The sequence below is a fragment of the Leptopilina boulardi genome, unplaced genomic scaffold (genome assembly GCF_019393585.1).
Source record: "Leptopilina boulardi isolate dan_hultmark-lab unplaced genomic scaffold, ZJU_Lbou_2.1 LbouV2_13, whole genome shotgun sequence".
Taxonomy (NCBI): Eukaryota; Metazoa; Arthropoda; class Insecta; order Hymenoptera; family Figitidae; genus Leptopilina; species Leptopilina boulardi.
This window is the reverse complement of record NW_026137674.1, coordinates 952,817-973,653: the sequence shown is the minus strand read 5'-3', so window position 1 is coordinate 973,653 and position 20,837 is coordinate 952,817. Positions and strand designations below refer to the sequence as shown.

The 20,837-nt window shown below is 30.5% G+C and overlaps 2 protein-coding genes across 4 annotated transcripts in view; one reads left to right on the top strand and one right to left on the bottom strand.

Annotated features, from left to right (window-relative positions):
- Positions 1 to 20,837, top strand: part of LOC127291235 (uncharacterized) — a 34,894-nt gene that overhangs the window by 8,634 nt on the left and 5,423 nt on the right. The window lies entirely within an intron of this gene.
- Positions 1,025 to 18,905, bottom strand: LOC127291234 (uncharacterized). Of its 2 annotated transcripts, none has more exons than XM_051320231.1 (3): positions 18,819 to 18,905; positions 17,244 to 17,423; positions 1,025 to 1,234 (listed from the first exon to the last, which is right to left on the bottom strand). In XM_051320231.1, exons 1-3 carry the CDS (start codon positions 18,850 to 18,852, stop codon positions 1,158 to 1,160), a joined length of 291 nt encoding a protein of 96 aa, XP_051176188.1. In that variant the 5' UTR covers positions 18,853 to 18,905; the 3' UTR covers positions 1,025 to 1,157. The 2 variants fall into 2 exon arrangements, with proteins under 2 accessions (XP_051176188.1, XP_051176187.1); XM_051320230.1 differs by lacking the exon at positions 1,025 to 1,234 and adding an exon at positions 14,054 to 14,305.

Here is a 20,837-nt window from a genome sequence, read left to right as displayed (position 1 = left end):
AAACTCAATTTCACTGAATTAAAAATTTAATTGTTCAAAATTGTAATCAATTTCAATTTTAGTTATTCCAAATTTGAATCCATTAAAAAGTCAATTTATTAATCCTCATTCCAATCAATTAAAAATATAGTTCTTCCAAATTGTAATAAATTGAAATTCGATTAATCCTAATTTTAATAAATTTAAAACATATTTATTTCCGAACGTAAACCTACTAAAAACTCAACTAATCTTCATTCCAGTCAATTAAAACTTCCGTTATTCGAAACTCAAATCAATTAAAAAATTAGTTAATCCAAGCAGGAATTAATTACAAATTCAGATATACAAATTTAAATGAATTAAATAAAATATTAAATTATTCCAAACTTAAGGTATTTAATTAAAATTTTAATTAATTTAAATTGTAATCAACTACAAATTCAATGTCAAATTTTAATCAAATAGTTTTAAATTATTTTTGAAAATTTATTTCTCAGATAAACTTATTTTTCAAAGATGTAAACAATATAAGTTTCCAATTCATCTAATTCCGATCAATTTATGAAATTAATTCAATATAAATTCCGTCAAATCGCAATATTTTAGTTAATGAAAATATTCAATAATTAAAATTGTAATCGACTCTTCATTAATTCATGCAAATTTAAAACTATACATAAATTTTATTTTACTCCAATTTTGATCAACCTCAATTGCAATCGATTTAAATTTCACTTAATTTAAACATTAGTTGATGAAAATTTTAATCTACTTGGAAATTAATTCATCCAAAGTTTAAACGTTATAAGTTTTGAATATATTCAAATTTTAATCGACTTAAATTTACATTAATTCAAATTGAAATTGATGAAAATTTCAATCGATTCTAATTTTTATTAGACTACAATTTTATGTGAAAGAAGTAAATTTGATTGATTAAAATTTTAAACAATGAATGTTTTGATTATTGAATATTGATATTTATTGAAATTTGTAACGAATGAATTTGAAGTTGATCACAATTAGAAGAATTGCAGAGTTCAATTATCAAAAAGTTAATATTTATTTAAAATCTAATATTAATAGCCAATAAAAAATTTGTTTCATAATAAAATTTTTAATTTTAACAGTTAGAAAAGTCAGGGAAGAGTCACGGAAAAGTCGGGTAATTTTTTTTAAGACTTGCTAGACACCCTGAAAATATTTGATCCATGCCGTGGATTGGCTGACATTAAATCGATCAGCAACAGATCTAAAAAGAAACGTTACTTTTAGCATCACATTATTACAGCAAATTAAACGTAAAGAAAATGGGAAAACATTAAATGTGCAAAAATTGTTAATATAAACTTCACTTTCTGTAACAGAAAAAGAAGTTTACCATTAAACAGTAGAAAGATAACAAAAGGAATAAGGTATCAAATATTATCCATCAATCTAATTTGTAGACACTAAACACGGAACGTATGAATGTTCCTTAGAAGTTATTAATAAAATTTCCCAGTACATCAAACTTCATAATTTTAAGTTTCAGTTTAGCCGAATTTTAAAATTGTAATTTTTGGGAACTTATTTCAGCAGAATTTATACTAAGCGAATGTGAAGTAAATTATAATTAGATTAGAAAAATGTAAAGGTATGATTCCCAAGGTTTAGAATGTTTCTGGGCCTTCAGGGCTGAAGCATTATGAAATAAGAATTTAAAAAAAAGTAAATTATAATTAAAGGGGTTCTTTCTCATACAAATGACCTTTTTGAAATGACCTTTTTTGAACATTTTTTTCTACTAAGAATTATTTTTCAATTTTCGTACATTTCTCTAATTAAACTGTGCCAGGCTTCGCACTCCTTAGTTAATTAAAAAAAGTAGTAAAAAGTAACTTTGAAGGTAAAAAAAGTATGAAAAAGTAGCCACGGAAAAATATTATATTTTTGCATTTATAAGAACAATTATCTAATAATTCAATAATTTAAGGGAGTAATCGAGAATTGCGTCTGAAAATTAACAAAAAATTTTCAATTTGAATTTAAAATTCATAAAAAAATGTAAAAAACTAACTTACATACACAATTTTTATTTTCATTTACATTTTACTGTTATTTAAGTAAAATGAAATGGTTAAATTTGAACAATTACATAGGGCGGATAATAATATTCAGAAAAAGATCCCTGACTTACTAAGCACCTTAATAAATAAGTAAATTTTTAAAATTCCTGAAATAGAAGAAGAATTTGAGGGAAAAAATCGTTTTAAAAAATGAAAAGAAACTTGAAAATTTAAGAAAATAGAAAATCTTAGAATAAAATACTAGAATTTGAGAAAAAAAATGTTTTAAAATATACAATAATTTTATAAATAAAAAAAGAAAATTGAGAATTTAAGGAAATAAAAAGTCTTGGAATGAAGAAATTGAGAGAAAATTCCATAATTTAAGGGAGTAATCGAGAATTTTATCTGAAAAAATTATAAATTTTAGGTACTTCAAAAAACAGTTACTTTATTTAATTGATCACAAATTCAAAAAATAAAATTTTATTTAATTTTAAGTGATTTAATAAAACTTCAATTGTTTAAAAATTTAATTTAAACGATTACAAAATAAGTTAAATCCATAAGTACCATAAAATAAATAAAATTTCTTCTTTTAATTTAAATTGGATAATATTTTACATTAAAGAAAAAGCAATATTGTAAACAAATTTCAAAAAATTGTAATCTATTTTAAGAAATTAATAAAACTTAATTATTAATTAGTTTTTAAATATAAAAGTTATGATTTAATACCTAAATAATACTGCAAAAATTGATACCAGAAATAAAATGTAAAAATAAAAATATGAAAGAAGCAAAAAACTGATATTATTTATAAAAATTAGGACGAAATGAATGAAAAAAGAAAACGAAAATAGAATAGAAGGATAACTGACCAAGACTATAAAAATACATCTCGATTATAATTTCTTTCTTTTTAAAGGGAAATGAAATAGGGAAAATTCTAAAAAAAGTAGCTTTTAGTAGCAGAATGCTGGAAAAAGTATAAAAATAGTAGCAAACTATAGAAAAAGTAGCAAATAGTAGCTTTTAGTATATAAGTGCGAAGCCTGCTGCACATTAATTTGAATCTAAAGTAAAAAAATTTTTTATTGATATTTTAAATATTTATCCTAAAAATCGACGATTGAAGAGGGTCACTTCATATATCCGATTGTCATGATATCTCCGATCTCTTTCGCTTAAAAGCAAACAATAAAAGATTCTTAAAATATATATAGATCATCATTTAAAGTAGATCTCTTTCATTCATTTTTCATTGCCCATATTTTTAAACAATTTAAGTTGCAAAAATCAAATAAAAAATAATTGATTATTTAATGCTGAAAACCGAAATTTAATCTCACGAAAATTCAAAGAATAAAAATCCGACAAAAATAAAAAAATTATTGACATACATTCTACCATTTAAACTTTCGATTAAAAATACATTTTTACATGAAAATTGGAACGAATGAAAATTTAAATGAATGACAATTTCGTGAAATGTAAATAGTAATAAAAGAAAATTCGGTAAAGTAAAAATTAAGATGAAAGTTCTGTCGTGCACAATTTGTCTAAATCGAGGGGCTGTTCACTGAAAATCCAATTGAACAATATTGGAGAATTCATTAAAGATTTTTAGGATTGCTAGTCATTTTTGTAATTCCTATTTTGAAAATAAGGAAAATAGTGCTTTCATTTTATTTGAAGTAATTGAGAGTTACTTGCAAGAAAAATAGATTAATTGTTTAATTCGGTAGTATTTGAGCAATTGACTATACCTCGCGCTTAATCGCAAGGACTCGTACGTATTCGGCTTCGGATTCGAATGGAATCGCACGGACTCGTTGATATTCACAGTATTTTCACAAATTCCTTCTTTGCGCTGCTTCGTGTTGCAGACTAGATAAAGTATGTGACGCTCCACGAGAGAAGGGACCTATCCCCGAAATAACATCAGGCACAGTTTTCCGTGCGCAGTGCATGAAAACTAACCCTAATGTTATTTTGGGGATAGGTCCTTTCTCTCGTGGAGCGTCACTATATACAAGGAGGTGAAGATTATGATAAAAGAAGTCAGTCAATAATAATAATTAGTGTAAATAATTTTATATTATTTGTTGTTATCTATAATTTGAATAAACCTTTAGAGTATTGTCATAACCTCAAACTAATTACATATTATGCAAAAGTTATTGAAAATGTTATTAAATGTATTTTATTTAAAAATTTTTTCTTCTGCAAGAAGTGAAGAGTGTAAAATATTTATGTAAAATAATACTTGTGCGTAATCAATATTTTACCATTAAACTATAATGTTCAGAACTTTGCAAAAATATGTATCTTTCTAGGAACGCTTTTAAAAAATTTAATAATAAACAAGCATTTGACGAACCAACTTAATTTCTTATTATTTTAAATTTTAAATATAAAAATGTTACAAGTTTAGGAAAGATACAAGCTTGAAGGACTATTAGATATATAATGATAATAAAAATAATAATAAAAATAACAAAACTATAATCAGTCGTAAGCATGAGCAGAATGTGCTTTCCATTCGCATTCTGACGCTAATTTTGGTATAAACAATGTTGTCTCTATGTATATTATCATTATAATATTTAATTCTCTTTTATAAAAAAAAATATATATATATATATGAAATATTTTACAAGCTCTTTTTAATTGCATCATAAACTTTGGTATCTAATGTCAATCCATTCTCTGTTACTTCAGGTGATGGAATTGTTGTTGTATATTGTTGAATGGGTAGATAGCCATGTACATGAATTTCAATCAACATTAGTTGACCGCAATCGTTTACTTTAAACCAATGGCACAGTACTCCAATATTTTTTTTATTTCCATTAATGTTAGCAAAATTATTCGAATATTCGATATTTTTCCAAGTTTTACCATCTACATACGCAAAGCCAAGTACCAAACCAATTAAACAATTCTCACTGTTACTTTTCTTAAATAAACACCAATCTCCAACACAGATTTGTTCCGATTTATGAACTTCACATACGGTTTTTTTATTTGATTTTGAATATTTTTCATATTCGGAAGCTCGTACCCTTTTTAAGCGATCATTGCTTAATTTTGAACTATTAGAATGTAGGAGCCAACAAATGGAAGATTTTCTTACAACATGCTCTTTCCCATTCGAGTCTTTAACTACTGTGAATGGACTGTCTTGTCCAATTTGTGTAATATTTTGCGAAAAATCTTGTAACTCGAGTGTCCCTGTAACATTTGATAAAATCGTCAAATCTTGTAGAACTTCTTCAGATTCGAAAACTCCATCACAATCATCACAATTGATTTCTGTACTATCTGAAAAATCTTCATTATCTGAAGTTTCTTCTTCATCGACGATATTTTCAATGTTACCATTGCTGCCGACATCGATGTTTCGTATTTGAATATCATTTGCTTTGCTGATATCTGTAGTCATGCCTAATAAATTAATAATTGTATGTGCATCAGTTTTTGCGCGATCAAGTACATCTCTAATCGTGGAATAGTCAGGAAGTGCTACATTTTTATCCAATAAAACTGAAGGAGAACTTATTTCTTTATCTTGCATTTCGTAAGAGGAGTTCAAATGTCGCGTTCTTGGGAAAAGCAGGTTTTCGGATTCTCTTTTAAAGTCCATGACGGAAATATCAGCTTGCAATTGAATTCTCTGTATTCTATTGATACTCTCTAATAGACTGCAATTTACTACCGTTGAGCATGTGGTACTAGTAGACCGAAGATTTCTGAAGAAACTTTCGCACTGCTGGCTACCAAACTGCCAAATTAGAAACTGTTTAACAGACTGCTGCTTTATACATTGAAAAAGTGCATTTAGCAAACTATGTGCATTTAATTCAATGCATAAGTAAGCATTTGCTGTTATACAGTTACTAGTCACAGAGTAGTCAGGCCTTGCATTCAACCAAGCTCGCCATAATCGCAGGAAAAATACACTGTACCATAAGTAGTATATTCTATCATTAATGGTTAATGATACTGATAGATAAGAATGTAGCACGTAATACATTATTTTTAGGTATTCTCTGGTACCTTCGCTACCCGGTACGTGATTTTCTAGCAATGCCCAAATTTTTGGGTCACAAATTTTAATTACCGAACCAAAGTTCATTTTATCTCTGGGTGATAAGTCACTTTGAGTCAAAAGGTGCTTGTCTTTGGAAACAGAATCAATTAAAATTTGTAAATGACCAGAAGAAATAATAAAATTTCCTAACGGCATTAATAATGAATATTTTAATAATCTGCATCTTAATTTTCCACCAATGTGCACAGTGTCTTGAGTGCAAAGAAAATTTGGCAAAATGGCTGCATGGAATCCCGGTATTGAGTAATTGTTTTCTATGTCACAAAAATTAGGAAACTGAAGGCCAAGGTTCATTTTCTGTCGCATGGCTTTCAGTAACCGTGAATCTCCATCAGAAGAGATACCGGCTACTTTAATACCATGTTTATTCAGATCCGCACATATAAATTTCCAACGGTTGAGAACATTTTCGTAAGTGAACTTATTGTCGGTACCGAATAAACACAAACAAAAACAAGGAGCGTTGATCTCTAATGATTGTGCCATTACTGTGTATAAAAATGGAGCTGGTGTATTATTTCTGAAATGGTCGTAAATGTCTTTTGCTGAAGTAGCTTGAAAAGACTGTGAAACAGGCATGCCGTGATGATCGAAAGGGAGCACGAAACCTATCAATTGGTTTGTGTGAGCGTCATACTGTACGCGACCAGTAATCCTAGTAGCGTCTTCGCTCAGCCATACTACTGGAGGTAAATTTCTGCGTTGTAAAAAATGCACCAAGTCTATAGTGCGACAAGATCCCTCAATCAGTGACGTCGATGAAGCACGAATTGTTCGCAATACTGTGCTTATGGATGGAAGTGGCAAGTTTGCTGCTAGCGTTTCATAAGCAATACGACCACTAACTATAAATAAATATGTTGAAAACAATTTTAGGGCATTCGAATATCTATATCCACCACTTTTACAATTAAACCTCTGTTCCTTAGATTTAATAAGCATTGTTAGAAAAGTAGATGTTTTCTTTGTTAAACCTCCAATGTCCAAAATATCATAATTATAGTCTGTCGCATTACTAAAATTTTCGTCACACTCATATTCCATTCGGACGTTGTCAATGTTTCCATTAAAACTGTCAAGAGAGTTCGTCCGACAACTGTCTTGACTTTTTATTCCCCCTGACATGAAGTCAGATTGGTGAGCATTGATACAGCATGTCCCATAGTTGTTGACGGCTGTGCTGCATAAGTCTCATTGATAGGAAATACACTTTCTGGAACATTTGCGCTGTTTGCATCTTGAAATGGGATAGTAGATTGGAAATCAGCTGAATGAAAACATAAAAAGACAATACGTTTTGAAAGTTAGGTTACACGATTCATTTTGAAACTGTTTAAAAAAATAAAAATTCAAAAGATGTAAACAATATAGTGTAAAAGTCGATTTTCTAGCGTGCCTCTTTCTTACCTGTTGTCGAGTTGTGATTAATGATTTCCTTGTTCTGAGAAGTTTCTTTTTTCGCATGTTTTTTAAAGTGTTTATAAAAGTTGGAAATAATCCACATCGGTTTCCTTTCATTATCAATAAATTTTGTTACAAGTGATACATGATTACAGATAGGGCAAAATATTTCTGCTATAAATTTAGTTCCCTCAAACGTAACATTAATTCTCACGTTTTTCAATAACGCCACGGTTGTTGGCTCCATCATATCAGCAAATTTTTTCTCTCCCTGTGTAATCCGTTTGAAAAGGATTGATTCTTGCTTTTTACAATTATTATTAGTCGAAGATTTATCCTGGGATTCATCACAAGTTTTGGTACTCCAATAATTGATAGGTGTAGTCTTTATAAAATCCACCATTTTCTTAATTAACAATTTATCTCCAACTACAAAACGAAAATTGCTTGGTTTTTTATGATATATTCCAAAATAAGACTTCATGTCTACATCTACTTCTTCCTGAATCAATTCTAGTAATGATGTCTTTGGGAAATCCTCCAAATCCTTAACGATTCCATCAGTTATATCTCGAAAAGACAACGGATTGTCCAAGTTGTTATATTTCAAAATATTTTTGAGATACTCAGGAATGCCAACGCCCAATGCGTTTTGAATTTTATTCCAAAAAAAATGACGAAATCTGTCCTGATTATCAACGTGATCAGCGGTATCATTATTACTAGCCATAATTTGGTAGTATTAAAAATACTGTATTTGATGAAATCTAGAAATTTTATAAATTGTTAACGTTTTTAAATGAATTGAAATGAACAGAAATGAAGAAAAATTGTAAATAAGTTAATCAATTAACCTTCTTCCGAGGGCGATTATTTGATTAATTAACTCAAAACTATGAGTATTTTAAATTTTTGAAGAACAGGTGCTTTGCACACAAGTTAAATAGATTGATTCAAATTTAGTTTTAACCTTGAAAGTAATGTTATTATTCATTTCTGAAAAAAATCTCATTTACATTTATTTAATAACATTATTATCACGCAGGCACAAATTTGGCGCTTTTAGATGTCTGAAGACAGGTTAAGAAGTCGTTCTTTTGTTCTTATTTTCCTGTGGGGTAAAATGAGGACGCTGCCATGTGTTATTTAACCCCACGGGAAAACAAGAACACCATTTTGATAAAAGTAAACAAAAGAATGGCTTGCTAACCTCTCTTCAGATATCTCAAATCACGACATTTGTGCCTTTGTAATAAAAAATATCGTAAACAAAACGAGTTAAAAGTGAGTCTAATTTCTTTATGTTGATGTTTGTAGCACTCGTGTCCGTCTCGAACTTTTATCTCTCGTTGCTTAATATACTATTCAAACAGAAAAAACATGCACTTAGGAACTTAGAAATGTCCTTTTACAAACTATTAACCATAATTTCTAAATTAATTGACACACAAACAATGAAAAACTACATATGCACTTTTTCAGATAATTTTACATAAATGAGAAAAGAAACTATAATAATAAATAAAAATAATATTCACCTCGCTATCAATTTTCATAAAAACAATTGTAGACGAAACGATAATGCTTATCCGTGGAATATACTCATAATAATATATTTCGGTTAAGAGGTTATGATCGAAACTATGGCGGCAACGTCAGCCTATATCGAGCGATCAAGACGAAGTTGAGGACGAAGTTCGACTGTGAAATACTCGCTCAATTCACACTCACTTGTGAATAATCGGCTGCCGCCGAATTCGCTCGTATTTCTCCGTAACCATTCGTGACTCGCAACAATTCCTACTGCATGTCTTAGGATTTTACTGTAATCGACGAGATTTGTTGGATTCGCATAGTATTCGTCAAATTCGAACGTCCTTTTCAGTAATCGCCGGTAATCTCCACTTAAAATACAATTTATTCAGAATCAAGAAATTTATATTTTCTTATGTTAATTGATGAATATTCGGAAGATACCTAGTATATTCTCTACATTACAAATCGGGTATTTGAGAGTGAACAGCCCCTCGGTCTAAATAAAAAGAGGATATGTGTACGTCCGCATGAAAAGGAACCACTTTGACTGTTTTATTTTAGAAGATAATCGCTATTTTCTAAAAATGGTTCAAATTGACTTTTTTTAATGATGAAAAACAATGTAGTGTGTTCTGCGTTGATTTTTGCGTTTGTTATAATTTGTTCGTAATTACAAATACGTTATAATAATATTTTTAATTTTTTATTAGCATGGGAGCTAATGGTAGACTCGAAATTGAAACTTGTTTTTCTCCAAACTAACATTTTGACTCTTTTAACTTTGAATCCTTATAACTTGGCAAATTTTTCATCTAACATGCTCTAAGATTGGCAATAGCCAATCTATCGCGCATGTGCGAAGTTCTCGGCAGGACGTGTTCTTTTGCTCCCCTGTTGAAATTCGTCTTTTGCAAAGTTTTAGCAAAATTTGAGTAGTGTAATCTTTATGAACTGTTTGGTGCATTTTTCCCCTACAGTAATCCTATTTATTTTTAGTGGTTTCATTTATTATATGACTTTTTATAAGCAAGTCCCGCTCTGACTGTTTTTCTAACCTACAAATCATCATGTCTCTGTCTATTCCCGACAAAGTTTGCCGCGCATGTGGTGTCGAAGTTCAAAAAGAAATTGTGCGTTGTGAAAAATGCAACCTCCCTTACCACCCTGGTTGTCATAAAAAGAAAAAGTGTTGCTCCTCTAGACCACCATCGCCCACTTGTACTGCTGCGATCACAAAGGATGATTTGTCTTTAATGCTATCAGATCAATTAAAGAAAATTTCCCTCCAAATTAACCCAATACAAACAACAGTGACAGATATCTCCCAGCGAGTAAATAGTATTGAGAACACTATTTCATCAGCAATGGTTCGCGTTGATGTCTTGGAGAACGATTTTCAAGGTATGAAGTCTGAAATAACATCTCTAAATAATAAATTACTCACTCTTTCTGATCACATCCTATCTGACTGTGTTCAAGAAATAGATGAACGTAATAGGCGTAAATCTAATCTGATTATTTACAACTTGTCAGAAAGTGGAAACGAATCTCCTGCTGGTGGACTTTCGAATACTGATAGTGGAATTGTTAATAATATTATAAATTTTTTATTGCCTAACGAAAACATACCAATTCACTCAATGTCTCGTCTTGGTAATTACCAACAGATGTCGCCACGGCCCCGTCCACTGCGTGTATTCTTGACAGACGAAATATCTGTCAAAAAAGTGACTGTAGCATTCAAGACAGCCAAGGCGAGTCGCACTCAACTACCGGTGTTCATACACAGAGACATGACGATGTCTTGGGACAAGTCACCTCTACAAACACGCCTCTTCAAAGAGGCACAGGCGTCGATGAACGAGAGACTGTCGAAGGGGGAGACAGACCTACGTATAGTCTACAGAAGAGGGGTACCGATTATAATACCAGTGAAGACTCGAGTCACCCGTACCCCACCCACTCCATAAGCCACAACCAGCACTTCTCGCGCGACAGTATTAGTGTTCGTTCAACGCAAGACTTACACAGTGCGTGTGTGCCTTCTAGACGTTCACTGTATTCTGAAGAGAGAGATGTCCCCTCCCTTCCGAGTCAACGAAACTGTGCCTCTTCAAACAATCTATCTGATATTACCTTGTATTATCAAAACGTCAGAGGATTAAGAACTAAACTTGCTTTGCTTCGTCAATCTTTTCCACTATTTTCATTCAACTTAGTTATATTCACAGAAACCTGGTTAAACTCTGACTTCGCTTCTTCAGAACTTGGCTTAACTAATTTTGATATTTTTCGCTGTGACAGAGATAGTCACACTAGTACAAATCTACGCGGTGGTGGGGTACTCGTGGCATGTGATCCACTATTACGCGCTTCATTGCTGTCAACAAACGTAACTTCTCTCGAATGTATTTTTATTAAGTTTACTCACCGATCATCTTTATACATTGTTGGGTCATTCTACATACCACCGAATTCTGATTTAAACATTTACTCGATTGTCTGTGAAACTCTGGAGGAAATTATTTCTTCTAATCCTACTGCTAAATTATGTGTCATTGGCGATTTTAACTTGCCTTTTATTAAATGGAACTTTTCCAATGATAGCGAACCTTTATGTACCTCACTTCCTGGTTCCTCTCGTTCAAATCGTGAAATTACAAATTTAATTTCTAACTCTTTTGAATTTATGGGTTTGACACAGGTCAATACATTCACGAATTTTTCTGGTTCTATCCTCGATCTAATTCTTTACAATTCCTTAAACTACATACTGGAAACTTCCACTGATTCTATCCTTCCTATAGATAATTATCATCCTCCGTTACTCCTTAAAATTTTTACTCTTGCAAATTCAAACGTAAATTCAAATATCTACCAACCTAGATTTAGATATAATTTTGAAAAAGCAAACTTGAACGCTATTTGTAATTTTCTTTGTAATATTGATTGGAACCTGGTTTTGGATACGCAAAATATTGATGACGCCGTTACTATTTTTTATAACTATGTTTATACAGCATTTGAATTTTTTATACCTCTTAAGCGAATAACGGCTTCAAACTTTCCTTCCTGGTTCCCTAATGAACTAAAGCGTCTAACTATTGAAAAGAAAGCAGCTCATGCGAAATATAAATGCACTAATGCTTCAATTGACTACCAGCATTTTTCTTCTCTACGCTCACAATGTAAAGCACTATCAAAAAAATCTTATAGAAATTATATTCTAAAAGTTGAAAATTCTGTTACATTAAATGCGAAATATTTTTGGAATTATATTCACTCTCTTCAAGGGGACTCACGTCTCCCAAAGCAATTAAAATTCAACGATGTCACTGCGAGCAATAGCGCGGATATTGCAAACTGTTTTCGATCGTTTTTTAGTTCTGTCCACTGCTCTCCCTCTACCACTGCAACGGCTTCGGACTTTCAGTTTCCGAATACTTGTCACATTAATTCATTCATTATTAGTAAAGATTCAATTTTGAGTAAACTTAAAAATCTTGATTCCAAAAAGGGCGCTGGGCCGGACGGAATTCCTCCTTCGCTACTGAGATCGTGTTGCTCTTCATTCGTGGAACCTCTTTGTATTTTGTTCAACTGGTCATTATCATGTGGAATTTTTCCAATTGATTGGAAAAGAGGGATTGTTGTTCCAATTTACAAGGAGGGTGATAAAAATGACGTCAAGAATTATCGACCTATAACTATTCTTAGTGGTATACCGAAGATTTTTGAAAGTCTTGTACATGATATTTTATTTAACCAACTTGAGAGTTCAATAATTGACGAGCAGCACGGTTTCATGCGACGTAGATCTGTCATAACAAACCTCACTCTCTTTACGAATTATGTCGCTAGCGCCTTTGAGGAGGGAGATCAGGTGGACACTATATATACCGATTTCTCTAAGGCTTTTGATAAGGTTGACCACACTATTTTGTTGGCTAAGCTTGAAGCTCTGGGCTTTACACGCGACATGCTTTGTTGGGTTAGCAGTTACTTATCAGACAGATACATATCTGTTAGGGTGGAGTATGAATACTCTGATGTCCTTTTGGCTACCTCAGGTGTTCCCCAGGGTTCGCACTTGGGTCCTCTTTTCTTTGTAATATTTGTCAACGACACTACTCATTTATTTAAAAACAGTAGCTTTCTTTTTTTTGCTGACGATTTAAAATTGTTTAAGACCATTCGTGACAAGCAGGACCAGCTCAACTTACAGGCAGACCTTGACTGCTTACACGAGTGGTCAGTAGCAAATAATTTGCCAATAAATGTCAAGAAATGCAATGTCATCACATTTACAAGACGCAGAAACAACATGATTTTTGATTATTCCATTAACAAAACGCAGCTTTCTAGAGGATCCTCGGTGCGTGATCTTGGGGTCCAGTTGGATGCCTCACTCGACTTCAGGGATCATATTCACCAAATTATAAACAGGGCAACCAGAACTTTGGGCTTCGTACTAAGAAATGTATCTAGCTTTAAAAATGTACACGCATTAAAAGTTTTATATTTCTGCTTGGTCAGGCCTACTGCTGAATTTGCATCGGTTATTTGGTCACCTTATCAGGATTACCTTTTTCTAGAAATTGAAAGAATGCAAAACACATTTCTGCGCTTTTTGGCAAGACGCTCAGGCATAGAATATGATTTTTATAGCCATGAATATTCTAACTTGCGTAATTCTTTTCATATTCCACTAATGTCACAACGATTTGTCTATGCAGACCTTTTATTTTTATTTAAGGTTATCAACGGTATTATCAATTGTCCGAGCTTACTATCATTATTTAATATATCAGTGCCTTTTAAACCTTCGAGAGTTCAAAAACTGTTTAAATTACCTTTCACAAGAACAAATTACTTAACAAATTCTGTAATAAATAGATTAAGTAGCGAAGGGAACCAATACCATGATCGTATCGATTTTTTTGGAATATCCTTAACTGAATTTACAAGGAATTTACGAAAGCTAATTCTTGAGGATTATACTGCGGGAGAATAAACTGTCGAGTCTTCGCTAGTTACACTCTGCTTAATGTTAATTTTATAATTCTAGTACTTATGTACGAATGGGCATTGCCCGTAAAAATGTTATAAATAAATTTCTTCTCAACTGGCACAATGGAATAAGGCGTATTCAAGTCATTTCCCAAACTGCGACTTAAATTTTCAAAAGTCGTTCTTGTCATCCGGAAGTGCGACTTAAAATCTATAATTAGAAAGAATTAAATTATAATATGAAAATAGAAAATAATAAATGATTAATATATAATATATATTAAGGGAATTTTTTGTTTAGACATTGTCTACTTTTGTAGATAAATAATGGAATAGGTTTTGTTTTTTTAAAGTCGGTTGAGCAGATTTTCGGAAAAGTGTTGTACCAGCTAGAAAAGTACCTAAGAGTAACCAAATATTTTTTTAACTCTTCATCTTTTATATATATATATATATATATATATATGGGACGTTTCGCGCCAACCGGGCCACCCATCTCTCCAAAATTGAGAGCTTTCAAAATTATTGATTATATATAGAAATTATTTGTATATATAAGTACTTTTGAAAAATGAGTGGCCGTTTGAAAAATCCAATATGGCGGCTGAAATATAACCAATAAAAGAATGAAAAACAGGAAAGATGGTTGCAAACATATAAATAAAAATGAATATAATGAAGAAAACAGCTCTGTATCGACATAAAATTCATCACTTAAGAATAGACAATATATACCATAAGTGAAAATAATAAATTTACCAAATCCAAAATGGCGGATCCAATATGGCGGACTAAAATTTTTAAAAGTAATTGGAATCACTTGAGACTTGCCACTAAGGGGTTTTTGGGGTTTCTGATAACGAATCTGAAGTCATTTTTTCTAAAATTCAAAATGGCGGATCCAATATGGCGGACTAAAATTTTTAAAAGTAATTGGAATCACTTGAGTCTTGCCACTAAGGGGTTTTTGGGGTCGCTGATAACGAATCTGAAGTCTTTTTTCTAAAATTAATTATGGCGGATCCAATATGGCGGACGAATTTCAAAGAATTAATCGAAATCGTGTAAAAGTCGTTACTTGGGGGTTTTAGGAGTCGCTGATTACAAATCTTATCTTACTTTTATTGAATTACATTATTTTCTTAAGTAATTGCTCTTTAAATCTGAATTAGTAAAAATGTTTACTAATTAAAATTAGTGACTCACTTTTTGCTTTAGAATTAGTTAAATTTTACTAATTGTTAGTAAAAGTTACTAATAATTAGTAAAATTTTTACTAATTCAGAGGCAAAAAGTGAGACACTAATTCAAATTAGTAAACATTTTTACTAACTCAGATTTAGAGAGTGTACCGTCGACATTGACGTTACCCGATGAACACCGCGGGGAGGTTGCACGATCGGTTTTTTACATCATATAGCCCTTAAAAGGGCTGTTTGGTAGAGCTGCCTGAATTTTGAAAAAAGATTAAGATCAAAATCAGCGTAACAGCATTTATTATTAATTTTTTTACATTTAATAATGTTTTATTTATCAATAAAAAAGAATTTTTTAAATTTACTTAAAAAAGATTGAATGTAAAGAAAAAATTTGAGAATAGAAAAAGAGGTAATCTGGGTTACTACTATGCCACATAGGGTTAATCAAAGTCAGATTTTCTGTATCTTTTGTTATAAATATCAAATATGAAAATAAAAAAATGAAGTAAGAAGAACAGTATACGCATCAACTATTAACCACACAGAAAAAGAATGTTCACCAAAGTGCTTCTATTTATCATATGGAAGTTGCGTCTCTATAGTGAGAAAGAAATGGATTCATTCATCCTCGACATCTAGCGTTAAAAAAAGTAACTAAATTTCTTGCTTGAGCATATTGTATGCACACGTCATAGTCTAAATAGAATAATAACTCGATAAATCTTTTCAATATTTAGCTCTAAAGTGTTTTCTAGATCGCTGGATAAGAATCTAATTTATTAATGTTACGATAAACATTTCATTTTTTAAAACAATTTATTATTGATTATTTATAGCATATTAAAAAAAACTGGAAATCAACAAATTTCTATGAAATAATTAACTTTTTAGTACCACATAGTATTAAATTAATAATCCAAATAAGAAATTCAGTTAAACTGCTGAAAACTACTGCATAAAATTGTTTAAATAAACAATTATTGTTATGTTTTAACTTTTTACCCATTTTAGAAAAAAGACTTCAGATTCGTTATCAGCGACCCCAAAAACCCCTTAGTGGCAAGACTCAAGTGATTCCAATTACTTTTAAAAATTTTAGTCCGCCATATTGGATCCGCCATTTTGAATTTTAGAAAAAATGACTTCAGATTCGTTATCAGCGACCCCAAAAACCCCTTAGTGGCAAGTCTCAAGTGATTCCAATTACTTTTAAAAATTTTAGTCCGCCATATTGGATCCGCCATTTTGGATTTGGTAAATTTATTATTTTCACTTATGGTATATATTGTCTATTCTTAAGTGATGAATTTTATGTCGATACAGAGCTGTTTTCTTCATTATATTCATTTTTATTTATATGTTTGCAACCATCTTTCCTGTTTTTCATTCTTTTATTGGTTATATTTCAGCCGCCATATTGGATTTTTCAAACGGCCACTCATTTTTCAAAAGTACTTATATATACAAATAATTTCTATATATAATCAATAATTTTGAAAGCTCTCAATTTTGGAGAGATGGGTGGCCCGGTTGGCGCGAAACGTCCCATATATATTATATATATATGTATATATGTAAATAACCGTTAAAGTGCCAAATCTGTATATAATTAATCTCTTGTAAAAATTAAATTATTTTCAATTTTAATGAATATTTTAAATCTCAAATATTTGACGTCTACGCACGTATGCGATAGAAAAATGTCAAGTCAAAGTTAAACAAACAAAAATAACAAATTTTTTAACTGCAATAAGCTCAGTAATTTTCACATTACCTAGTTAATCTGCACATTAACTAGTTAATGTGAGAAACAAAAGTTTCTTTTCGGACTTTAACGAATTTGGCCAGGTAATCCGCATATTAACTAATTGATGTGTAGATTAACGGATTTCCGGACTTTAACGGTAATATATATTGACTTAATGTAATCGAATGTATTGATTTTTTTACCTGACAATGAATATAGTGGCACAGTCTCCTCAAAAAAATTTTTATTTTTCTGGTGCTCTTCTCTCTCCTTCGTATGAGCCACAAGTAAATTTCTAATATGGTTAAGATCCTCCAACTCAGTAAAAGTCAAATTGTACACTGCCATTGCTGCCATCAGAACATCGTCATCCTCATCAAGAGCTTTGTTTTGCAAAGAAATTAAAAATTTGTTATTATACAAATTCAGTGTAATTGGAATGTAACATATGTTACTGCGAATATCCGGATTGAAGAAAATAAAAGAACATAGGCTTGCAAAATTTCACTTCTGTTAAAAAATGGGAAGTGATATATTTTTTACACAGAGTACGAATCTGACCTTCAAAATATTCCATTAAGTCAAAATTTCTTTAATATTAGCTTAAATGGCGAAAAATGACTGCTTTGACTATTTTTGTGAATGTTTTGTGGCTCACAAAAATTTCTATTTTCATTTTCCCGAATTGTATCGTGTAGTACTATTTCTAAAATTTAATATCCATTTTTGTAAATCGTTATACGATTTTCTTAAAGAAAACTTATGTAGATATATGAATTTTGTCATTTAGTCAAGTGTATAAAACTACGAAGGCTGAGGTGTATGACTTTGTTTCAAAGGAAAATAGTTGTAAGTTTAATAGATTATTTTTGTCAATGTATACACTGGACTAAATGACGAAAATTCAAATCTACAAAACTTTTTCTTAAAAAGTCGTGAAACGATGAATGAAAATGGGTTTTAAAGTTTAGAAATACTTCTATTAAATATATTTTTCGGAAAAAGAAAAAAAAATTTCTTCTGAGCCGTAAAAAAGTCATAAAAAGTGAACAAATTAGCCATTTTTTAATCATGTAACAAAATCCTGACTTTATGGATCATTTCAGGTAAGATTCGTATTCTGCGTAAAAAAATCTATAAGAATCACCTTCCATTTCTTTATTACAAAAGAAAGTAAAATTTTGCAGGCCTCTGTAATTGTACATAAAAGTGACAAAAATTTCTTTCAATACAAAATTATCTGAAAATCGTTAAAATTAAAACACAAATAATTTTTTAAATTTTTTGTATACAAAAATTTACTTTATATAATTTCTGTTGCAGTTGATTATCAAAAATTCAAATTTTTCAACTCTTTAAGTATGTAAAAATTAGCGAAAATTTTTTAAAATGTCAACCAAAAACCATAAATTATTACAAGAAGATTATATTTTCGTATTCCAATCTTATATTTACGATCATTTACGATCATTACTTTTTGTCGATAGAAAACTTAATTTTACTTATTGCGATATTTATATTTTTTAATTCCCTGGGGTATAAATAACAAAATATTACTAAAATATAAAATAAATAAAATGATTTTATCACTCGGTCGATATTAAATAAAAAACAGGAAGATAACGATCACTCCGAGTCAAGGCAAACAAAAGAAAACAAAACTATTTCTTTACGTTTCAGCAGCACCGCTGCCCTCTTCAGAAACTACAAGATTTTTATTAACAAATAATTAAAATTTTACATATATAATTTAAAAAGTACAGTAAAAAGGTTTTTACCAATAAAAAAGAAAATTTTCTTCAAGTAATTCATTTGAAGATGAAATAATTAGAGAGGAATAGACGTCTGTACGATAGGCAGTCTATCTAAACACTGAGTAGAAGCACGTGGCTTGACAATTATATAATGAGGGGGTCAACGGACCGTCAGTAAACAAAAATACAACTATATATATATATATACAAGTAAGAGAACTGTCAGTGCACACTAAAACAGGTGGCTAAACAGACTTCTTATCGTTGAGGAAATAAATGTAACTATTATTGAGATTTTGTGTGTCTTCCATTTTGTTAATTGGTTTCTTTTTTATTGGTAAAAACCTTTTTACTGTACTTTTTAAATTATATATGTAAAATTTTAATTATTTGTCAATAAAAATCTTGTAGTTTCTGAAGAGGGCAGCGGTGCTGCTGAAACGTAAAGAAATAGTTTTGTTTTCTTTTGTTTGCCTTGACTCGGAGTGATCGTTATCTTCATGTTTTTTATTTTATTACTAAAATATATTAATATTAATGTATAATATTAGGTCACCTTCTGCAACCAGATAATAATAATAAATAAATATTAATTAAATATTCGCTGTTTATAGCAAAAAAAGTAACTTTTAAAAATATTGACTAGTCAAATAAATATAATGTTAATAAAATATTAGAATCTTGCGGAATATTTAAAAATTTCGAATTATAATTAATTTCATGATTTAATTATATTTCTTCTATTAATTTGTAAACAAGTGTAAGTAAGTGCTTCTTTCATAAATTAATGATCGATTAAAAAAAAATTAAATACTTTTAATCATTTAAGAAAGAAAAAGAATAAATTTTACTTAAATTATGTAATTATATATACAATATAAACATTAATTTATACAATAATTTTAAACATGACACACGTGTTACACATACCTGACGCCATTTTTCCTTTACTCCTTTCTTTCGCTCTCGATCAAAAGCGGAGTTAACTCTGGGCATTCTAGTTATAACTTTTTGGGGAATTCATCGAAAAACTAGGAAAATAAGTTATGTTTTCATTTAAATTTCTCTAAACCTAAGGCACGTTTCATACATTTGTCGCAATTATAAATTTTTGCGCCAATCAGCATGAGGAGTCTGAAGGAAATCCGCCATCCAAAGTTTGAGCACCACTGTTGACTCTGTAGTTAACTCTGAGTACGCGCCGAAAACACCCTATAAAGACCCGAAAGTTACCCACCTTCAGGTCGTTGGTTAGGTTAGTGGTTAGGGTTCTTGGCTGTTGTGTTGCGCGTCCGGGTTCATTCCCCAGCTCCTCCAAATTTATTTCCGAAAATTGCGCCGTTAATGTTGGGGAAAAATAAAAGAAAGCGCAATAAGGGAAAAATAAATTTTTTTAATTTTACTTTTATTTAATAAATATTATAAAACATTTATAATAAACTTACCTTATAAAATTTACTAAAAACTTGCATTTTAATTTTACAGGAAATTTGTCTATATATCTTTAGAGTACTTTCCGGAGATAGTTTTAAAGAAATTCACAAAGCAAATTTCTGTAAAACTCAAAATTTAATATTTCCTAAACTTTTATCCACAATTTTTCGGCAAACTTAATCGGATAACTATCCTGAACTTCGCACCGCGAGTTATAAAACCGAGGACATATAGAGCTCGCCTGAACTTCCCCTGAAGCTCCCCAACTTAGTTTCCGAACTTAACACGGGGAACTCCCCGCGAACTCCCTGCGAAAAACGGTGCTGTCTGGGTACTAAGTTTAGTGTTACTGATTTATGTTCGTAATTTTTACTTTTAAATACAAAACTTTAGGACTCCTCTCCTGGAATTCATTGTGAATTTGCATTTCTCAATTGATAATAAATTTCATCATAAATTTTTTTTTGTTTTTTTTTAAACTTTTATCTAGATGGGGACTAGAAGAATTTGAGCATTGTATTATTTCAGGTCTTGATTTTAAGTTGGATTTTAATCCTACATTCTTAGTTCAGTTTGCAATTATTTACACTCAATGCTTTAAAGGATTAG

What these genes read in the sequence shown, in the direction of transcription:
- LOC127291234 (XM_051320230.1), bottom strand. Translation starts at nt 18,852, where the DNA reads ATGAATTACTTGAAGAAAATTTTCTTTTTTATTG. An exon ending in GAAAATTTTCTTTTTTATTG is followed by an intron (nt 17,424 to 18,818) that starts GTAAAAACCTTT and finishes TGCAAAACAAAG; the next exon opens with CTCTTGATGAGGATGACGAT. An exon ending in GCCACTATATTCATTGTCAG is followed by an intron (nt 14,306 to 17,243) that starts GTAAAAAAATCA and finishes TTCTAATTATAG; the next exon opens with ATTTTAAGTCGCACTTCCGG.